Source organism: Dermochelys coriacea, chromosome 2, assembly GCF_009764565.3.
Source record: "Dermochelys coriacea isolate rDerCor1 chromosome 2, rDerCor1.pri.v4, whole genome shotgun sequence".
Classification (NCBI taxonomy): Eukaryota; Metazoa; Chordata; order Testudines; family Dermochelyidae; genus Dermochelys; species Dermochelys coriacea.
This window is the reverse complement of record NC_050069.1, coordinates 52,624,354-52,641,674: the sequence shown is the minus strand read 5'-3', so window position 1 is coordinate 52,641,674 and position 17,321 is coordinate 52,624,354. Positions and strand designations below refer to the sequence as shown.

Sequence of the window (17,321 nt, the reverse complement as noted above, 5' to 3'; positions counted from 1 at the left end):
CTTTTGAGCTCCACAAAGCTCTTCAGGTCCAGATTCAGAAATGCTCTTATTTCTATCCACCACCACTTTAAGAAGAGCAGAAATAAGAAAAACTGCTCTTTCAGAGGGATAGCTCAGTGGTTTGAGCATTGGCCTGCTAAACCCAGGGTTGTGAGTTCAATCCTTCAGGGGGCCATTTGGGATCTGGGGCAAAAATTGGGGATTGGTCCTGCTTTGAGCAGGGGGTTGGACTAGATGACCTCCTGAGGTCCCTTCCAACCCTTATATTCTATTCTATGACTACAGTGTATTTTCTAGGTTCAGCTGCCATCTAGTGTTCAGGCAGGCACATTGAAACACTCAGTATTTGACAGGTTTCAGAGTAGCAGCCGTGTTAGTCTGTATTCACAAAAAGAAAAGGAGTACTTGTGGCACCTTAGAGACTACATTACTCAAATACTGTATACAAAGAGCATGAGCTAGAAAAATATTTTAAAGATTTTCCTTTTTTCTTCTTCAGGGGCAAGTCATTTTATGACCCAATCCAGAAAAAATGTTCATCACCTCTGAGGTCACAAAACAACAGACTGGTTGAATAGCACCAGCCTACCATCCAAGGGAAAATAGGGAAGTGGGCTATTTAACACAGGGAATTTGTAAATAGCTCTATACTCTCCACCTCCAGCAGGCAGCACTTCATCTTCTGAAGTAACTTCCTCTGCATAGTCACATTAGAGAAGAATGGCTCTCATTGAGCCAGACAACCAGGAATATTCAAATAAAAACTACCTCATCCAGTCTCATAAAAAACGATTTGCTCCTACACCTCAGTGTTGCTGTTTTATTTTGATTTTCCCTTCCTCCTGCCCAGCTGTGAGAGAGGAAGACTTGTTCCCCATCCAGGATCACATTTGGTATGGGAAACTCTAGTGTAAGGGATGCTTCACTTGCCTTACTGTTTTCCAGTGAAATTGTTACCCAATAAAAAAGCATGGGCTGTACATCTTTAAGCTTCTTATTTCAGTCAAAATGATTTTAATTGGTATTATGCTTAACTGATCAACTGTGTAGGAATCCACCCATGGTAAGATGTTAATATTCGCATGAAGGGGTAGTCATGCAGTCCTAACTGAAAGTCTGTGGCTGCAACTGGGACATTTGGACAGGGAGTGAGGGAAGAGAAGGGTATTCCTTCTAACTAAGAGTGAGGAAATGGAGCCACAAATCTGGTAGTTGCAAGGAGGCAGTTGCTAACTCTTGTAAATATGTGATAGATTATTAAATAGGCAGACCTCTCTTTCTCATTCACTCACAGACAAACTAGGCCATTTAAGTTTTAAAGGTATAATCAGAATACAAATTTCAGAGGGGTAGCAGTGTTAGTGTGTATCAGCAAAAACAATGAGGAGTCCTTGTGGCACCTTGGAGACTAACAAATGTATTTGGGCATAAGCTTTCGTGGGCTAAAACCCACTTCATCTGATGAACTGGGTAACAGCCCACAAAAGCTTACGCCCAACTTATGCCTAAATACATTTGTTAGTCTCTAAGGTGCCACAAGGACTCCATTTTTTTCAGAATACGAAATTTTCTAGTTTGACTCCTTTCTATGTTTTAATAATTAAAAACAGTTTTAATATTAAACAAAATTGGCCAGCAACTATTTTGTCTGTAATATGGTCTAAACACCTTTGACATTTTGAAAGACAGAATGAAAATATCTAAACAAAGCAAATATGTTCAGAAACTTTTCAGACAATCCACTAATAAAGCAATCTTTTTTTCTTTTATTATTGCAAACATCTCACATCAAGTACTATTTTTATACATTTCCATTTTACAAAACAAATCAGTTTAACATCAGAACTTCTGCACAGTTCATATTTCACACTCAAACCCAAATTTCTCACAAAAAGCCATAGAGATAATATATTGGCCAGACCTGCTAAGACACCACATTCATATCTTAGATTTAAAAACAATTAAGCTGTGCTGAAGTTTAAAGATTATTTTTTTTCTACAGGACCCCCAAGAAATGAAACTCTGAGTTCCTTCTCCTAGTCATTAGCCCCTGAATTATCATGCAATTCTTTATTTCACTAGGGCTAATTGTTTAAAGTGGCATGGAACTGGAGTTTCTAATTAAACATTTCTGTAAAACCAACGTAACATAGCTGGTGCAAGTGCCAAGGAATTTTATCAAGAGACCTGCAGGTGCTTGTATTTTAAGATACAAAACACCTTTTTCCACACTAAAAAATTAATAAGAACCACATATTTTCAAAAGTGATCATAACTTGGGGTGTCTCAATTAGACATTCAAAATTAGTGGATACTTCTGAAATTTTTGGCCCTAGTTATTAATCAGTCCCCAAATTGACTAAATTTTACTCTAAAATGTACAGTAACTGTTCGATGTATCCACTGATATCAACAATTTTAAAAATAACTCAGACTGCAAAGGACAACTAACCCTAAGGCTTTGAAATTGGAAAAATTACCATTAAGATTTAAAATACTGTAATTTTGGAAGAGTGGGGGGTAGGAATTGCTTTCCAAGTTAATGAGAATTTTTTGAATTTCAAATAGTCTTTAGACTTTGAGGCAGATTCTCGCCTGGAAATGTATGAGTAAGTCCTCTAAACAGTTAATGGGAGCTATACACACACATCAAGTAGAGAATATGCAAGAGGCAGCATCAACTGAAACCAATGGAGCCATTTAGCTTATGGTCTTGCTTTTAATTATTAGAATAAAGCCCATTTCATTTCTCAGATTTTTGCCTGAAGACATGACAGGAGGTGTGTACCGAGCTTTCTTCTTCCACATTACATCCTATTTTTTAGGAACAGTGGTCAGTTATTTCTATAGAAGTAATTGGCAAACAAATCTAAAAAATAAGTGTCTACTTTTCTCCAGGTATTTCTCTAAACATTCCCTGCAATAGCAACTGAAATCATTGTTGAATCACTCTTCCACAGTGATAACATACAAGTGCCATGAAGTGTGCCAAAAACTAAATGCGACTACCTCCAAAGTGAGGTCTGGGATCATGTGATCTACTTCTACATTTCCTTCTCCGGTGAGAAATTCTGGACAGACTGATAGCACTGTAAGAATTTAGAGGCTTCATATGAAAATCTAATAAGCAACAATCAACCTTGATTACATTGGGGGAAATCATGAGAAAACTAGAACCAGGAGCATTAAACTTTCTCTTTGTAACATGATTTAGAGCATTAATTGTTCTCCTGTCTTCCAGTGTGTTATATAAATTGTAAATATTCCTTTTATGGGATTTGGTCCTTTTTATCGTGAACTCCTTTAAGCAGCTATAATACTATATAGAAAATAAAATTTACAGCAAAACTGATGTTTTATTTACACAAACTGTTTGTTAGAACCAGTTCTATAACAGTTTCAAATGGATCTGGTTTCAAAACCCTATTTAGAAACCAATTTGTAGTAAGATACATTCAGTAAAGGTATATTACTACCCATTTAAATGCAACATGTGACCTTATGTGGGAAGTTATTTTCTAAATTCACAGAATACGTGACAACTCTTGACAAACTTAGTATTACTACACTTAAGTGTAGTTGTGGTATTCAATTTGTTGCATCATCCCTTTGTAGGGGGATTATCTGAAGCTCTTTGGCTATTCTCTCTCCTATGGCTCGACTACTTGCAGCAATTATTCTTCGTGACATCAAATCAAATGGTCCTCCTAAAAACAAAGTCAACAACATAACTGGCTTGTAGTCTTAGATGAATTTTAATCTTGACAAAAATTAGCATTAAGATCAACTGTCAAAATTCAAAACCTAGTCTAGCAGAAAGTGTATTAACAAAACCAAATCTAAAAAAAAATTAATATATTACAGTGTGTAAAATCAAATTCTCAACTATGTAAAATACAATCCAGTGGCTCATTCATGTATATAGCAACCAAATTCTTCATGCTACCTACCTTGGGAAATGCTGCCAAAGGGGATGGGGCCCTAACTCTACTTGGTTTATACCGAGCACACCCTAACAATACTAGAAATGTGTGGTTGCATAAGGGAAGCAGCAGACATTTAACACGTTTCACTCAGAAACCACCTATATTTGATTTTTAGTTTGGAGGAACAGTAAAGGATTTGGCGAGAAATGAATCATGGAAAAGAGTTAAAAAGAGACATAGCATGACCTCATCCCCATCCTCTTCAGGGCAAATCTTCAGCCCAGCATAAAGACAGAATAGCAGAGCTGTGTGCTGAAGGAGGTTAGGAAGACATCCTCCATGCAACCCACACAGTGGCTGAAGAGATGTTTCACTGGGGCTATTTCAGCCTTATGGCTGATGTAAATCCTACAGGCCCTTAATTTGACTATCATTGAGGCAAAACTAGAACTTGAGCCTTGCACTGCACAGGGAATGGCCATCAGAAATGGGGACCACCATGACCATGGAGGTGGGTGGGAGCTCTACTATCCCTTTGTATGGGTCTAGATGTTCTCCACTTTCTTTGAAGCCTTTTATTGCCATTGCTTACACAAACATGGAAGGATTTTACTGTCTCTGTGGTTGAATGTATAGCACCATTTCACTTTGGCAGAATAAAAAAGTTAAAATTTTTCTGTGCTAGTATAAGTATTTAGCCAATGTAATTAGTTCAGATCAAATTTTTCCCCTGGATAAGCATGCACAAGTCTCATTGAATTCAGCTAGTACCTAACATTCATACCTGAGAGTACAATTCAGACTGATCATTTACTTTTATATCTTTTTATGCTTTTAAGGCCCGGCTTGACAAGCCCTGGCTGGGATGATTTAGTTGCAGCTGGTCCTGCTTTGAGCAGGGGATTGGACTAGATGACCTCCTGAGGTCTCTTCCAATCCTAATATTCTATGATATCCTAACAGAACTATACTACTGCTAGAGACTCAATGCTAGTGAGCAAGAACTTCTGCTAAGTGAACTAAAGGATAAAACAAGTGACAACTATTCCTCTGCGTTAATTTGATGGAAACACTGTTTAATAGAGTAAGAACCACCCAGATGACAGGATGACTGAAAATCTTATTGATATGGGTCCTCATTTTGGTTTGCCAGGTGGTTGACAAAAAAAGAAGAGCAAGAGAACACTCCATACACTCCAATGTTCTCCATAGCTCATACATAGCTCAGTTTTGAAAGTATCCACATAAAAAAAAAAACACAAAACAAAAAAAAACAAACACAATACAATTTCCTGAAGGTTCCCTTCATTTACCTGATACATCCAGCAGCACTCCACCAGCTTCAGTAATGATAATTCCAGCTCCTGCCATATCCCAGCAATGAATGCCCATCTCATAATATGCATCGGCTCCACCAGTTGCTACAAGGCACATGTTTACAGCTGCTGTACCAACAGCTCTAATCCTAAAACAGATACAGAGATTAGTTAATTGAGAGTAGTTTACAGGAACATCAAAATATTAAAACTAACTAGACAGTGTATACTGGATAGCATGAATGAAGCAAAGAAGGAAACTAAGGCTAATGTGAAAGCATATTACTGTGAGAAATAAGCCAGTATATATTCATTCCTCTGTCTTCTCCTGCTTACTTTCTATCCTAATTGCAAACAAGTGTGCATGCATTCATTCCCAGATTTCAGTTGACTAGTGTTAAAAAGAGAGTAATTAAGTAATATAGTGAATTTAAAGGAAATCACTTTCAAAATTGTTTTCAAGGTGAAAGCATGAGGTGTGTTTAAATAACCCAAGATAAACATTATTAAAAATATTCACCTTTGAAATAATGGACAGTCCACTTTGCTTTGTGAGTGCTAATTAGTATGCAATTTAAATCGTTGTCTGATTGGAAAAGTTACTTAGCATTTCAATTCACAACTGAGTAAACAAGCAGCTTTCTTGCTTTTGCAAAAATGCAAATGCAATTCTCACATAAAACAAATAATTATGCAGTATAAATCAGCTATAAAGAGGACATTTTCAATATTCTTTTCTGTTTCATATTCACAGTACTCATCAACATTATTGCCCCTGAACAAGTTGTACAATTACCTTTTAGTGAACTTGTCAGATATTACATATTTTCATATACCAGACAGTTACCAATAAAATCTAGATTGAATTGTTATATAAAGCAGGGTGGCACTCAAGCCAAGGCAAGAGCCAGTTTAATCATCTGTGACCCTTGATTTACAAACAGCATATAGCTGGCAGCTTAGAACTTCAAAGTGAAGATTCAGAATTGAAGAGACAATACTACTGTACTCTGAGCAAAGGTAGTTTAACTCTTGATTTCACAGAAAACTTTAAATCTGTATTCAAGTGTAGACAGAGAAGTACCTTGTTTCATGATATCAAAAATCTTTGTGGAAGTATGAATGGCATATGTGCTCAAGGAATCAGAAAGGAGCCTAAGAATCCTGGAAGAAAGGATATTTCCAGGCTTGTACTCAGGGCCCAATCCTGCAATCCTTATTCATGTAAGTATTCCCACTAAACTCAGAGTACTTGTATGAATAAAAGTTACATGACCAGGACTGTAACTAGGCATTTTAGCACCTTGGGCGAGCAAGCATATTTGCGCCCCTAATGTTTTTCATCATCATTTTTCTGCCTCCGCTGCTCTGTGCCCTGGGCAGCTGCCCTGCTTGCCCCACCCGGGTTATGGCCCTGTGCATGACTGGACCCTTTAAGCCAGATACATATAAGTAAGGCGGGTCAAAAAGTATCCATTGAAACTGTTTATGATAAAAAAAAGTGACTGTGGAAAATTGAATTTTTGTGGAAAAATTTGTTGGCCAAAAACCAAAACACACAGTTCATGGCTGAATTTTTTTTGTCTGCAGGAAAAAAAAATTCTGAAAAGCTCTACATAACAGTTAGTTTACCTCCTGATTTTTCTCCTTAGTTACATCAGAGAAGGGGAACCTAGATAACCACATAGATCTTCTTTGTATTTAGTTTCTATAATTTCACATGACTTTTTCAAACGCCTCTGTACCAGAAGGTATAAAACATGATTTCAGAAAAAAAAAATAGAAGACTTAGTTTTTAGAACCCAGTATAAAACGATAGTTTCTCTGGTCTAAAAAGTAACGTTTAGTTCAAAGTATATACCAAAGTTTTTAAATCTACTGTTTTAAAAATCTGCTGTTTTGAGTGGCATGGATTGTACTATATATCCTACTTTCTAAACAATAATCAGTTAAGCAGGTTTTCCAAGGTAAATTCATGTTTTTTTCATTCAAGGCCTTGGGTTTAAATAAAGCCATGAGGATCTGTAAGAAGAGCCGAGATTACAAAGTTTAGTACCTCTCTCCATGGGCATACTTTGGGGAGAAGGGGAGGGGCGCTGCCCCCCAAAACTGCAAGCATCAGGCAGGTGCAGAATTTGCCCTCCTACACACAGGGCCACCTACTTGCCCCTGAATTTTGTACCAGAGGTCTGCTCGTGGTGCACACCCCAGGCCCAGGAAGAGCTCTTCGCTGCAGCACTGTGCAGTGAGGGTCCCTTCCTCCAGGAGCCGGCGATTCACCCGTCAGTTTCCTTCTCTGCTGCACTAGCTCACCCATCCCGTCCCGCTCCACCAATCAGCAGCTGAGACTATATGGAGTGACAATCCTCCAAACAGATAATAGTGGGGCAGTGAGCAGGCCTCTGGGGGTGGGGCAGGCAAGGAGGGGGAGCACAGGGTCTCCAGTGGGGAGGGAGGGAGAGCATAGCACACCCCATGGTGGAGATGGGTCGGGGAGAGCACAGGGTCCCCAGTGGTGGCAGAGGGGAGGAGAGGGAAAGCACAGAGCCCCCAGCGGTGAGGGTGTTGGAACCTGCGGGGTTGGAAGAGAGTGGGGAGAGCATAGGGCTGTATCCTAATGGAGGAGCAGCTGAGAGGGAACAGTTCCTACTGCAAGGATTCTGAGGGAGGGGGAGCTGCAGAAGGCTGGGGGCCTAGGAGCAGCTAAGTGGGTCTTGGGGCCAGTTTGCCCTCAGAGAAGCAGGGAGCAACCTCTCCTCTCCACAGGAAGAGGCCAGGGACAGATCCTTCTGGTCCAAAGCGGTCATGTCCACTAGTGGTTGCAGCTTCAAGGACAGGTATGTGTCCATGTTGTGCTGCAAATTCTGCTATTGGTGCTGAGCTCATGGGGGATGAAAGCTGTGCTTCTGGCCAACCCAGAGATCGACCTGTACTCCACCGACAACCCCCCCACCATGCAAGTCCCCTTCAGCTACCACCAGTAGGCACCTCAAAAGATGACTAATGTTACAGTAGCACCCAAAGACCATAAATCAGTAGGAGTTCCCCACTGTGCTAGGCATTATACAAACCATTAAGAAGGCCCAGTTCCTGTTCCACAGATATCAATCAAATACTTTTAATTCCATACGACAGGTGGATTAGTATGGTTGTTTCCATTTTACAGCAATGGTAACTGAGACACAGTGTCCAAATACAGAATGGTACTTTGAGAAAATTCCATATTTTAAAGCTGAGAAAAAAAACCAGTTTCTAAATTATAAACAAGGCTCTGGTTTTTTTCTCAGCTTTAAAATATGGAATTTTCTCAGTGTTTGGTTTTAAATATTCTCCCGCGAGAACTGTTACTCAATCACTGTAGTGTTGTGATTAAGAGCGTCTGGAAATTAAGTAGACATTAAACTGAAGTGAAAATTTGAAAGTGTCAGTTTCACTCCTGTTTAAAAAGTCAGTTTCTAGTCTATTAGTATTTGTATTAAGGTAACACATCTAGAACCCCAGGCAGGCGCAGTATAAACTCACAGGGCCTTGCACTAGTAGAGTGTTTCCAAAAGTTAAATTATCCAAGCTTGGTGAACTGCAAAAAAGTAAGTAGTCTAAATGATAGAAAATAATCTAGATTTTTCTACAATTGTGTCAACTGCTGTATTCAAGAGTAGTAACAAAGTAAGAATATACATTAAAATTTTAAACCTAACTAGTGTCCCTTTATTTAATTTTCTTTCTTTATACAGGAGTTATATATAGTGTTCCTGTCAGCTAATTTCTAAGTAGCTATCTGCAAAAAGCTAGAGTTTTCAGGTGCCTAAGTAGCCCCTCGAATCACGGCTAAAGTTGCCGCCCCCACCCCACCTCCCAATCTGAAACGGCTCCCTGCCCACGCATGACCCCACTGACCTGACTGGAGCTGCTTCTCTCCTCCAAATATAGAAGTCAGACTACGTCTATGCCTAAATCTAAGCATAAATCTTGTCTCTTATGTACAGTTTCTTGGTAAAAGCCACAAGACAAAATTTAAATCAAGGTATCACCTCCTCCCCCTTTTTCTTTTAAATTACAGCAAAGAAAGCTGAGTTTGACTGCCATTTTCCTTCCTAAAAATCACGTTTGGTGCAAGCTTCAAGCAGAGGACGAAGAACAAATTAAAAAATACCTTACCCATGAACAGGAATACTGAGAAGCCTTTCCATGTTAGAAAGCACTAGCTTTAAAGTCTCTGGTTCACAGTTAGATCCCATTTCTGTTACTAAAAGTGATTTTGTAATATCTGGGAAAGGAAAAAGTGACAATTTTTTTTCCCCCAACTGCTTGACTTACATAAGGACAATATTTAAGCATTTGAGTATATCATGCACTTTCATTGATTGCTCATTGTAATAAACATTCATCTCACATGTTCACTTTATATTCAATATAGCACAGAATTAACTATTTTTGGCTAGATACTAACAGGAAGAAAAACTTAGCAAAAAAAAAAAAGCACTGTCCAGTCTCACTTTGTGCATGTGTTCACTAGGGTTTACTTATATCGCGGACTGCGATTCTTAGTAAGAATCGGAACATTTTTCAAATCGTTAAGGTCTTGATGCAGCCAAGTATTTAAATATGGACTTAACTTCATGTAAGTTGAGAGACAGGTGAACAGTGGTACAAATAAAGTTAGGCCTACACTTAAGTGTTTTGCAGGTTCATGGCTGAAATAAAACTAATTTTTTGGTAGATTTGTCACTGTTTCTAAATAGACCAGTTTAACAAATATAGGCGATAAAACTCCCAAATTTCTTAATTTTATTTTATAACATTCACAAGCATGTTACGTGCTTCAAAGAAAACAAAATATGGGAGCCTTTTCAAAGGGCTTACACTCTATGGACAAATAAGTGTACGTTTATGCAGGGATGTGAGTGAGGAATAGCTATGAGAAAAGGATACATTATGCATCACTGATTTCTAATAATTATATTTTGGAAAAAATAAATGTAAGAATTTCCATCCTCATTCCCCTTCCCAAAATAAGCTACTCAGTACAACTCACCTTCTTGTCCTGATACTCGAAGCTTCTGACCATTGCAAAATGCACCTTTTCCTTTCCTGCCAGTGTACATTTTGTTTTCCACACAACTGTATACAACTCCAAATTCAATCTGCAAAAAATAAATGTTTCTTTTGCATTAGTGAGGAAATGCTTTATTTTTTACATAAAGAGAGTGGTGGTTAATAATATGTTATGAATTTGATTGTATTTCTCTGTTGGATATTAAGTAATAAAATAAATATACCTTTTTGTTGACAACAAAGCCAATTGAAACTGCCACAAATGGAAACCTTTAACACAAAACAAAATATTTTACTAACTTATAATTGAGGTATTATGTTTCTTTTGTTACTAAACTTTTTTTAAGTCCTAGTTGTATTCCAGCTGTGTAACAACAGAGGAAATATGGAAGGTATAAGCTATCAAGGGTGCTCTTCTGGAACTTTCTGGGTTGGACTAGATGACCTCCTGAGGTCCCTTCCAACCCTGATATTCTATGATTCATGCTTTCTGTGATAGTTCTGTATATATCAGCTTTGTTTTCAGCTACTACCCTTCACCATCAAACAGGCTCAGCAATGCCAACTGTAATTATAAAGGGTTTATTTGTTAATACTGCATCTTTTGCTTTTGAACTTTCTGGTTGATATTTGCAGCAAAATGGGTGTTTTCTTCTAACTCTGTACTAATTATACTACATAATGTTAGTCTCTCAAGGCATGTCAGCTGTTGGTTACAGCTGGAAAGCATTCTATTTGAGAGCATTATAGTACTTGCAGAAGTTCTTGTAATACTTGCCTATCTGTTTCTAATCAAATACAAGAAACCCAAGATCTATAATGAGATGCAATGAACACAATTGCAAACACCATTAAACATGATTATTTGAATGGTTCCAGAGAAACAGCAAAAAAATTCTAGTCTAAATGTTGCCCAATTTAAGTAGTAATCAAAAACAAAGATATACCTGTGTACAAAATTAGTAGTTCCATCAATAGGGTCAATAATCCATGTGGGATTATCTGTTAAAATACTGCCTTCTCCAGCTGCAACAGATTCTTCTCCAATGAAACTAGAGTAGCCAAAATATATTTAAAACACGAATAGGTTAAGAGGCTAGAATTTAACTTTTAAGACTGATAAAAATCACCCACAGCAAAGAAAACCAGATGTAACCTGAAAATTAAACAGCAATTAATGTGAAATTTAACTGAAAACAGTTAAATTGCAGTTGGTATCCTAGCAAGCTGGAGAACTACCTGTTGAGGAGTGATATTTGTAGTACTAGAGATAAGGAGGCACAATATTAGAGACAGAAACATTTTTACTATCCTTTAATATTAATTTAAAAAATTTAGCATTACTCTGAACACAAGATTGAAGTTTCTCTTATTAGAGCAGTCTGTTTTACCATTTTTCCATATATTCAGTGTCATGAGGTCATAGTACCATAAAAGGATGTAAGAAACGAGAGGACAACAGGAAATTTTGGCAAAATTGTTTTATGTAAACTGTACTAAACATAAGCAATAAGTTAACTGGGGGGCTGCATTGGGGAGGAACATCAATTAAGCAAAATACATGAAATTCCCATTCAAGAAACCATTTATTTCTGAAGAACTGGGAAGGTTGAGGAATATAATTAAAAACTCTTTAGAGAATATGTACAATTCTTGGTCATGTACGACCAGAAGGCCTTTTCCTGTGCCAAAGTGTACTATGACTACACACTGTCAGGTACAAGTAGAAAATCAGAAATACTTTGACAGACTTCACAGTAAGAGCCATTTAAATATTTAACATCTGAAGTTATGGAGTTCTTCCTTAACTTCCCGGCAATCTCATATTAAATTTTCTTGAGAAAAAAAACAGAGAGACTCCATACTTTATCTCTTCAGCCACCATTAGCAATTAAAATATCAATAGAAGTTGTACCTGTGAGAAGGATATTTTTCTTTTATAGAAGAAATAATCATTTTTTCCACTTTTTGATCAGTGACTGTCACTAGATCTACTGGTGAGCTTTTAATCATAATGGATATTTCCTCTTTCAATGCTTCCCGGATTACCTGTAAAGAATATTATTTTGTTTATACGAAACTTCAGGAAAATACTAATTATTCTGGCTTCCAGGAAAGTTCAACCCATCATTATTCTTTTCTGACTGTAATAATCTGATCCTAATTTACACATGTGCTTAATTTTTTGTACTGCAAGTAATCTCATTTAAGGATGGAACATCGGTCAGCTCCGTTTTGTTAGGAGCTGCTTTAAAATTTCTTACTCTTACAATATTTTAGCATTAACAATGCTTCAAAGCTGTAATAAAATACTGAACGCTGCATCTAGGTAAATTATTTCCAAGCAGGCCATACACGACTGAATCTCTGCCTCCCAGCCAAGAAAATCCTATTGAGGACTTCTAGTGAAATGAGATGAACCTTTGTTTGAGGGAATGCTTACTGAAGCAGTTGAAGGGAATTCAATATTTACCGTGCTTCTGAAAACTGTGTGGCTGGTATATGCCCTCACCTTACCTGCAAGCACAATAAGAGGCTACTGTATAGAAGCAGAGGCAGGAAGTGGAGACCTGCCCATCCAACCTACCCCATGGCTCCTCAGAGATCTGCTAGCTCTTTTTCTTGCTCTCCTGCCACGTTAGACCACAGCCAGAGGGAAAAACCACCTATAGTGAGGGAGCAGGAGCTATTGCCTGGCAAGGCAGAGAGCCTCAATGAAAGAGGGAGGAGGGAAGGAGAAGGCAAATTGACTGCCCAAGGGATAGAGAGGCACCATAGTAGAAGCAGGCTTCCCATGAGAAGAGACATAGGACTGTGGAAAAGGCACTCAGAGAAAATGCTGCCAGTAGCCATGCACACTGAAGTACAGTACAAAACTGTTCAGACAGAAAGACAGTGGTATGAGGGACAAATGAGATGCTACAGCAGCAAGGGAACTTAAAGGGAAACACTTTTAACCAAATTTAAAGTACCAAAAGTGTTTGTGCAACAAATAAACCACAAATCATTGCTAAGTATCAACCTGAGGAGTTGCAAAGATTTTTTTCCTAAATCAGCCTACTCAAGAACAGGATAGTTTCCTATTTTGAACTTAATGCCATTTTGCTTTAGAAAATTATGCTAATTTATGGGGTTTTTTGACAAAATATAGAGGTGGAATATCTGAGCAAACTTAAAGTAAAATTCCCCTAAAAGACATACATGAGTTTCTCTAGACAGTAATTTATAAGTAAGTTTACATACCTCTCCAGCCTTTCTTGCTAAAGTAACTGCATAATCCATGCATTGTTGCCAAGGATCAGCCATTTTATCCTAGGTACAGTACCTATTGGGTAGATTTGTTAACATAAATTCTTAATACAGTAAAAGCTGCATAATCTGGCACTTTCCCAACAAGAAAACTCTAGAAACTGGCATTTCTGCTATCTCCCAATACAAATCTTCAATGGGGTTGTCAGGTGTCCGGTTGTCCCTGCTGCACCTAGGCAGAGGAATGGCCACGGGAGCTCCGTGTGCTGCCCCACCCTGCGAGCTGGCTCCGCAGCTCCCACTGGCCGGGAACTGTAGCCAGTGAGAGCTGTGGGGGTGGCGCCTGTGGGCAGAGGCAGCGCACAGAGCTACCCGGTCGCGCCACCGCCTAGGGGCATGACGCCACTTGCAGGGAGATGCCCAAGGTGAGCACTGCCCGGATCTGGGACTCTGAACCCCCTCCCGCACCCCAACTCCCTCCCTCCATTGGTAAGTATAACTCTTAGTTAACCAGAATTTTTAACTAACCAGCACCCCCCATTCCCTCAACATGCCAAATAAAACTTTTACTGTATATAGAATTTTTTTAAAAGTCCTCAAAAATTGTTGACCAACAGCCCACTACTTTCCCTGTTTCTGACTTCATCATCCCCTCTCTGCTGGAATTTATGCTCATACAAAGATGCTAGATAATGAAAGCTTGCCTTTTCTTCACAGTACAGGAGTTAATTCATGAAAACACTAAAGCTTCACTTTGTTCATGCATTGTTGGGTAATTTGAAGTTTAGATCATTATTATTAGTTTTCTATACTTTTAAAAACAAGCAGGCAAGATTAAATCCAAGACACTAATAAGCATAGACCCTGAAACTGGAAAGACACATATGTGTGCTTAACTTTACATAGGGTAGGCAGTCAGCAACTCAGATGGGAGTACTAACCACGTGTAAAGTTATTAGAATTTTCACTATAATTTGCTTTGGATGAAAAACTGACATATTTCTAACTATTTTTAAACCAAATTTGGGTTAAATTGCTTCAGACATTTTAAAACCAGAGAGCAAAATAAGTAACTGTCCTATTTTGGAGATGCATTCCACAGTCAGACCCCTCAAAAATGGTTAATTCCACAAAGAAAAATGTACAAAATATTGCAATTACTTTAGTACACAGTTGCCTGTATATCCTCAAGACATTCTGAACCAGTCTGAAAACACACAATCAATATAATAATTTAGGTAAGTTTGCACAAGCAGTGTAATACACAATGTACTACACAATATTTTTAGGCAAGATTAATTTTAATGACATAAAATTAGTGTGTGACCCAATAGATTATGTGAACTGTAGGAACCTCTTGCATTTCTAGGGATTATTTATTTATTTATTTGAAACAGAAAGTAGAGTCCTAGTACTCTAAAAGCTATTCTGGAAAACCTGCTTTAACCTGATGGATCCACCACTGAACTCCATCAATACTGCTCCTGAAACCGAGAAAGATATTGCTAAAAAGCAATGCAATGCAAAGTATTCTTCCCATAGCAGAAGAGTCTGTTGAATTTAGAGCATGCTGTCAATATAGTTAAAAATCACAGCACTTATAATAAAGATTGCTGTAGAAATGTAAAAATAATCATGTTAGGCTACTGGATTTAGTAGGAATAGCATTAAGTAAAATAAAGTTATATAGCCAGTAAAGATCTATGATGATAATGCATAAAGTTACTATATTTCAGGTTCCCAAAAAGAGGATACTACCTGAGGTTGGGGGGGTGGACAGGGTGCAGCTGGAGGGGATATTGGGGGGGATGCACTAAAGGGGTGTATGTGCTACTGGGAGGCAGGGTTGCCACCTTTCTCATTGCTGATAACCAGACCCCTGAGGCCCCGCCTCCTGCTCCACCTCTTTCCCACAAGGCCTGTCTCTGCTTCACCTCTTCCCTCAAGGCACCACTCCCATTGCTGGTTCCTCCCCTCCATCACTTCACTGACCATCTCAAGGAGGTAGAAGGCAGCCCCAGTTGAACAGGGGCTGGTGCAGGTTTATGATCCAGTGCCCCTCAGTAACCGTATTTTTGATTTGGTTGCCATTTAGGGTTTCAGGTCCTTTTTTCCCCCACTAGACTTTCAGGTAAAAAAAATCAGGCACCTGCTAACCATAAATTGCACCCAGAAGCCAAAACCCTGACTATTTGGGTAAAACCTGATCTGGTGGTAACCCTACTGGGAGTGGGCACTGGGGGCTGCTAGAAGGGTGTGTATACTGGGAGGGGTGCCTGAGGGATGCAGGAGAGGATACCTTCAGCCTTACTCCCGAGATGGGGGGGGGGTGGCGGTAGTGTTGCTCCCTACCATGGTGGCAGGATGCTGGCGCACACCTAGGATACATTACCAGCCCGTCAATCGGCACCTTCCTGCCGCCCTCTCCCTAGGGCTGGGACCCAGGACCCGGGCTGGCTGGGAGCCGACAGCCGTGGCTGCAGCAGAAGGGAGCGACCAGGGCAGGGAGACAGACAGCTCCGTCTGCGCTGCCATGTTGGCTCACAAAAATCCCAGGCGTCGCCTCTCATTTGAAAAGTCTTCCCGGGCAGAGAGGGGCTCACAGGGCATGACGTGTCCAAGAAAACCCAGACGCAGGTTGGGAACCCCACATAACGGGCCCTTAGAACGAGCAGCTGCTCTGGAGTAACGCGCCCGGCCCAATCCCGGCGTGCGCGCCCCTCGCGCACGGGCAGCGCCCCCTTCCGATTCCGTGCACGCCCCCCCGGATCCCGGAGCCCCCCGCGGCAACACTCCCAGCGGAGAGCAGCCGCGAAGTAACGGCTGGGGCTGGCTGCGGAACAACCCAGGGGCGCCCCCACGAGCGGCCTCCCGCACCCCGCCGGCCCGTTGCTATCCCGCTCGGTAACGGCCCCGCTAGCTTAGCCCCCCTCCTCCCCCCAACCGGGCCGCGCCTGCGCTCGGGGCCCAGCGCCCCCAGCCGCCTCCCCGCGCGACCCCGGGGCGCGGCCGGGGGAGTCTCTGCCCGCCGGGCGCCGCCCCGGGCTCGGCGGCTACCGGGGACCCGCGGTGCCGTTTGTGCCGCTACACCGGCGCCTGCGCCAGTCGGACGCCGGGTAGCCCCGGGCGGGGAGTCTCTCACCTCACGCAGCCCGTGCCCGGCTCCTTGTCAGTGCTGGGGGTGAGGCAGTGAGCCCCGCCGAAGCACCCCGAGCTGGTGCGCATGCGCGAGCGGGCGGAAGTCCTCTGCCGCCACCTTCCCTTCCTTGGGCCCGATTTCCCCCTCCTCGTCTGACCGGCCGTCCCTCTGCGCCTGCGCGGGGCTAGTCCCGCTCGGCGTCCCTCCCCTCTCGCCCCGCCCCGCTGTGCAAGTGCGGCGCGTCCCTCGCCCCGCGTTCTCGGGTGCCCGCAGCAGAGCAGAGCGGAGCGGAGCGGGGGGAGGGGTGATCTCGGTGACGGAGGACCAGGGGGTCTTAGGCCAGGTCTACCCGTTAGGTTACTAGCGGACAGTGCGGGTTTCAGGGGGCCCGACACGCGGGGACTCGGCAGATTCCGGGGCAGAGGCATTTATCCAGCGCGCGCTCTCGCTGTTCCCTGTGGCCCGCCGGACCCTCGCCGCTGCTCCCCATCTCCGCGGGCCTCCCCTCCACCGGTACCGTTGTGCTAGCTGTCACTCCTGCCTCGGGGCTGCTGCGGTGGATTACGCTTTTGAGGAGCCCTGGGCCAGAGCAAGTGGGGGCCCTGCCCGACTGCAGCCCCACCCCGCCCCCTGCGC

General features: G+C 41.4%; 1 protein-coding gene across 3 annotated transcripts; it reads right to left on the bottom strand.

Annotated features, from left to right (window-relative positions):
• Positions 1-1,743: 1,743 nt before the first annotated feature.
• IMPA1 (inositol monophosphatase 1) lies at positions 1,744-16,871 on the bottom strand. 3 transcript variants are annotated; one of them, XM_038391363.2, is made up of 10 exons: positions 16,689-16,812; positions 14,708-14,753; positions 13,541-13,622; positions 12,213-12,346; positions 11,245-11,349; positions 10,522-10,567; positions 10,278-10,386; positions 9,401-9,509; positions 5,240-5,391; positions 1,744-3,707 (listed from the first exon to the last, which is right to left on the bottom strand). In XM_038391363.2, exons 3-10 carry the CDS (start codon positions 13,601-13,603, stop codon positions 3,589-3,591), a joined length of 837 nt encoding a protein of 278 aa, XP_038247291.1. In that variant the 5' UTR covers positions 13,604-13,622; positions 14,708-14,753; positions 16,689-16,812; the 3' UTR covers positions 1,744-3,588. The 3 variants fall into 3 exon arrangements, with proteins under 3 accessions (XP_038247291.1, XP_038247289.1, XP_043363608.1); XM_038391361.2 differs by lacking the exon at positions 14,708-14,753 and having other exon boundaries at positions 16,689-16,871; XM_043507673.1 differs by lacking the exons at positions 1,744-3,707; positions 9,401-9,509; positions 14,708-14,753 and having other exon boundaries at positions 16,689-16,852.
• Positions 16,872-17,321: the final 450 nt, after the last annotated feature.

Bases quoted from the DNA above. Each gene is read 5' to 3' on its own strand.
- IMPA1 (XM_038391361.2), bottom strand. From the start codon at position 13,603: ATGGCTGATCCTTGGCAACAATGCATGGATTATGCAGTTACTTTAGCA. The intron at 12,347-13,540 runs GTATGTAAACTT...TATTCTTTACAG, and splicing joins TAGCAAGAAAGGCTGGAGAG to GTAATCCGGGAAGCATTGAA. The intron at 5,392-9,400 runs GTAAGGTATTTT...TATCTGTTTTAG, and splicing joins CTCAGTATTCCTGTTCATGG to GATTAGAGCTGTTGGTACAG.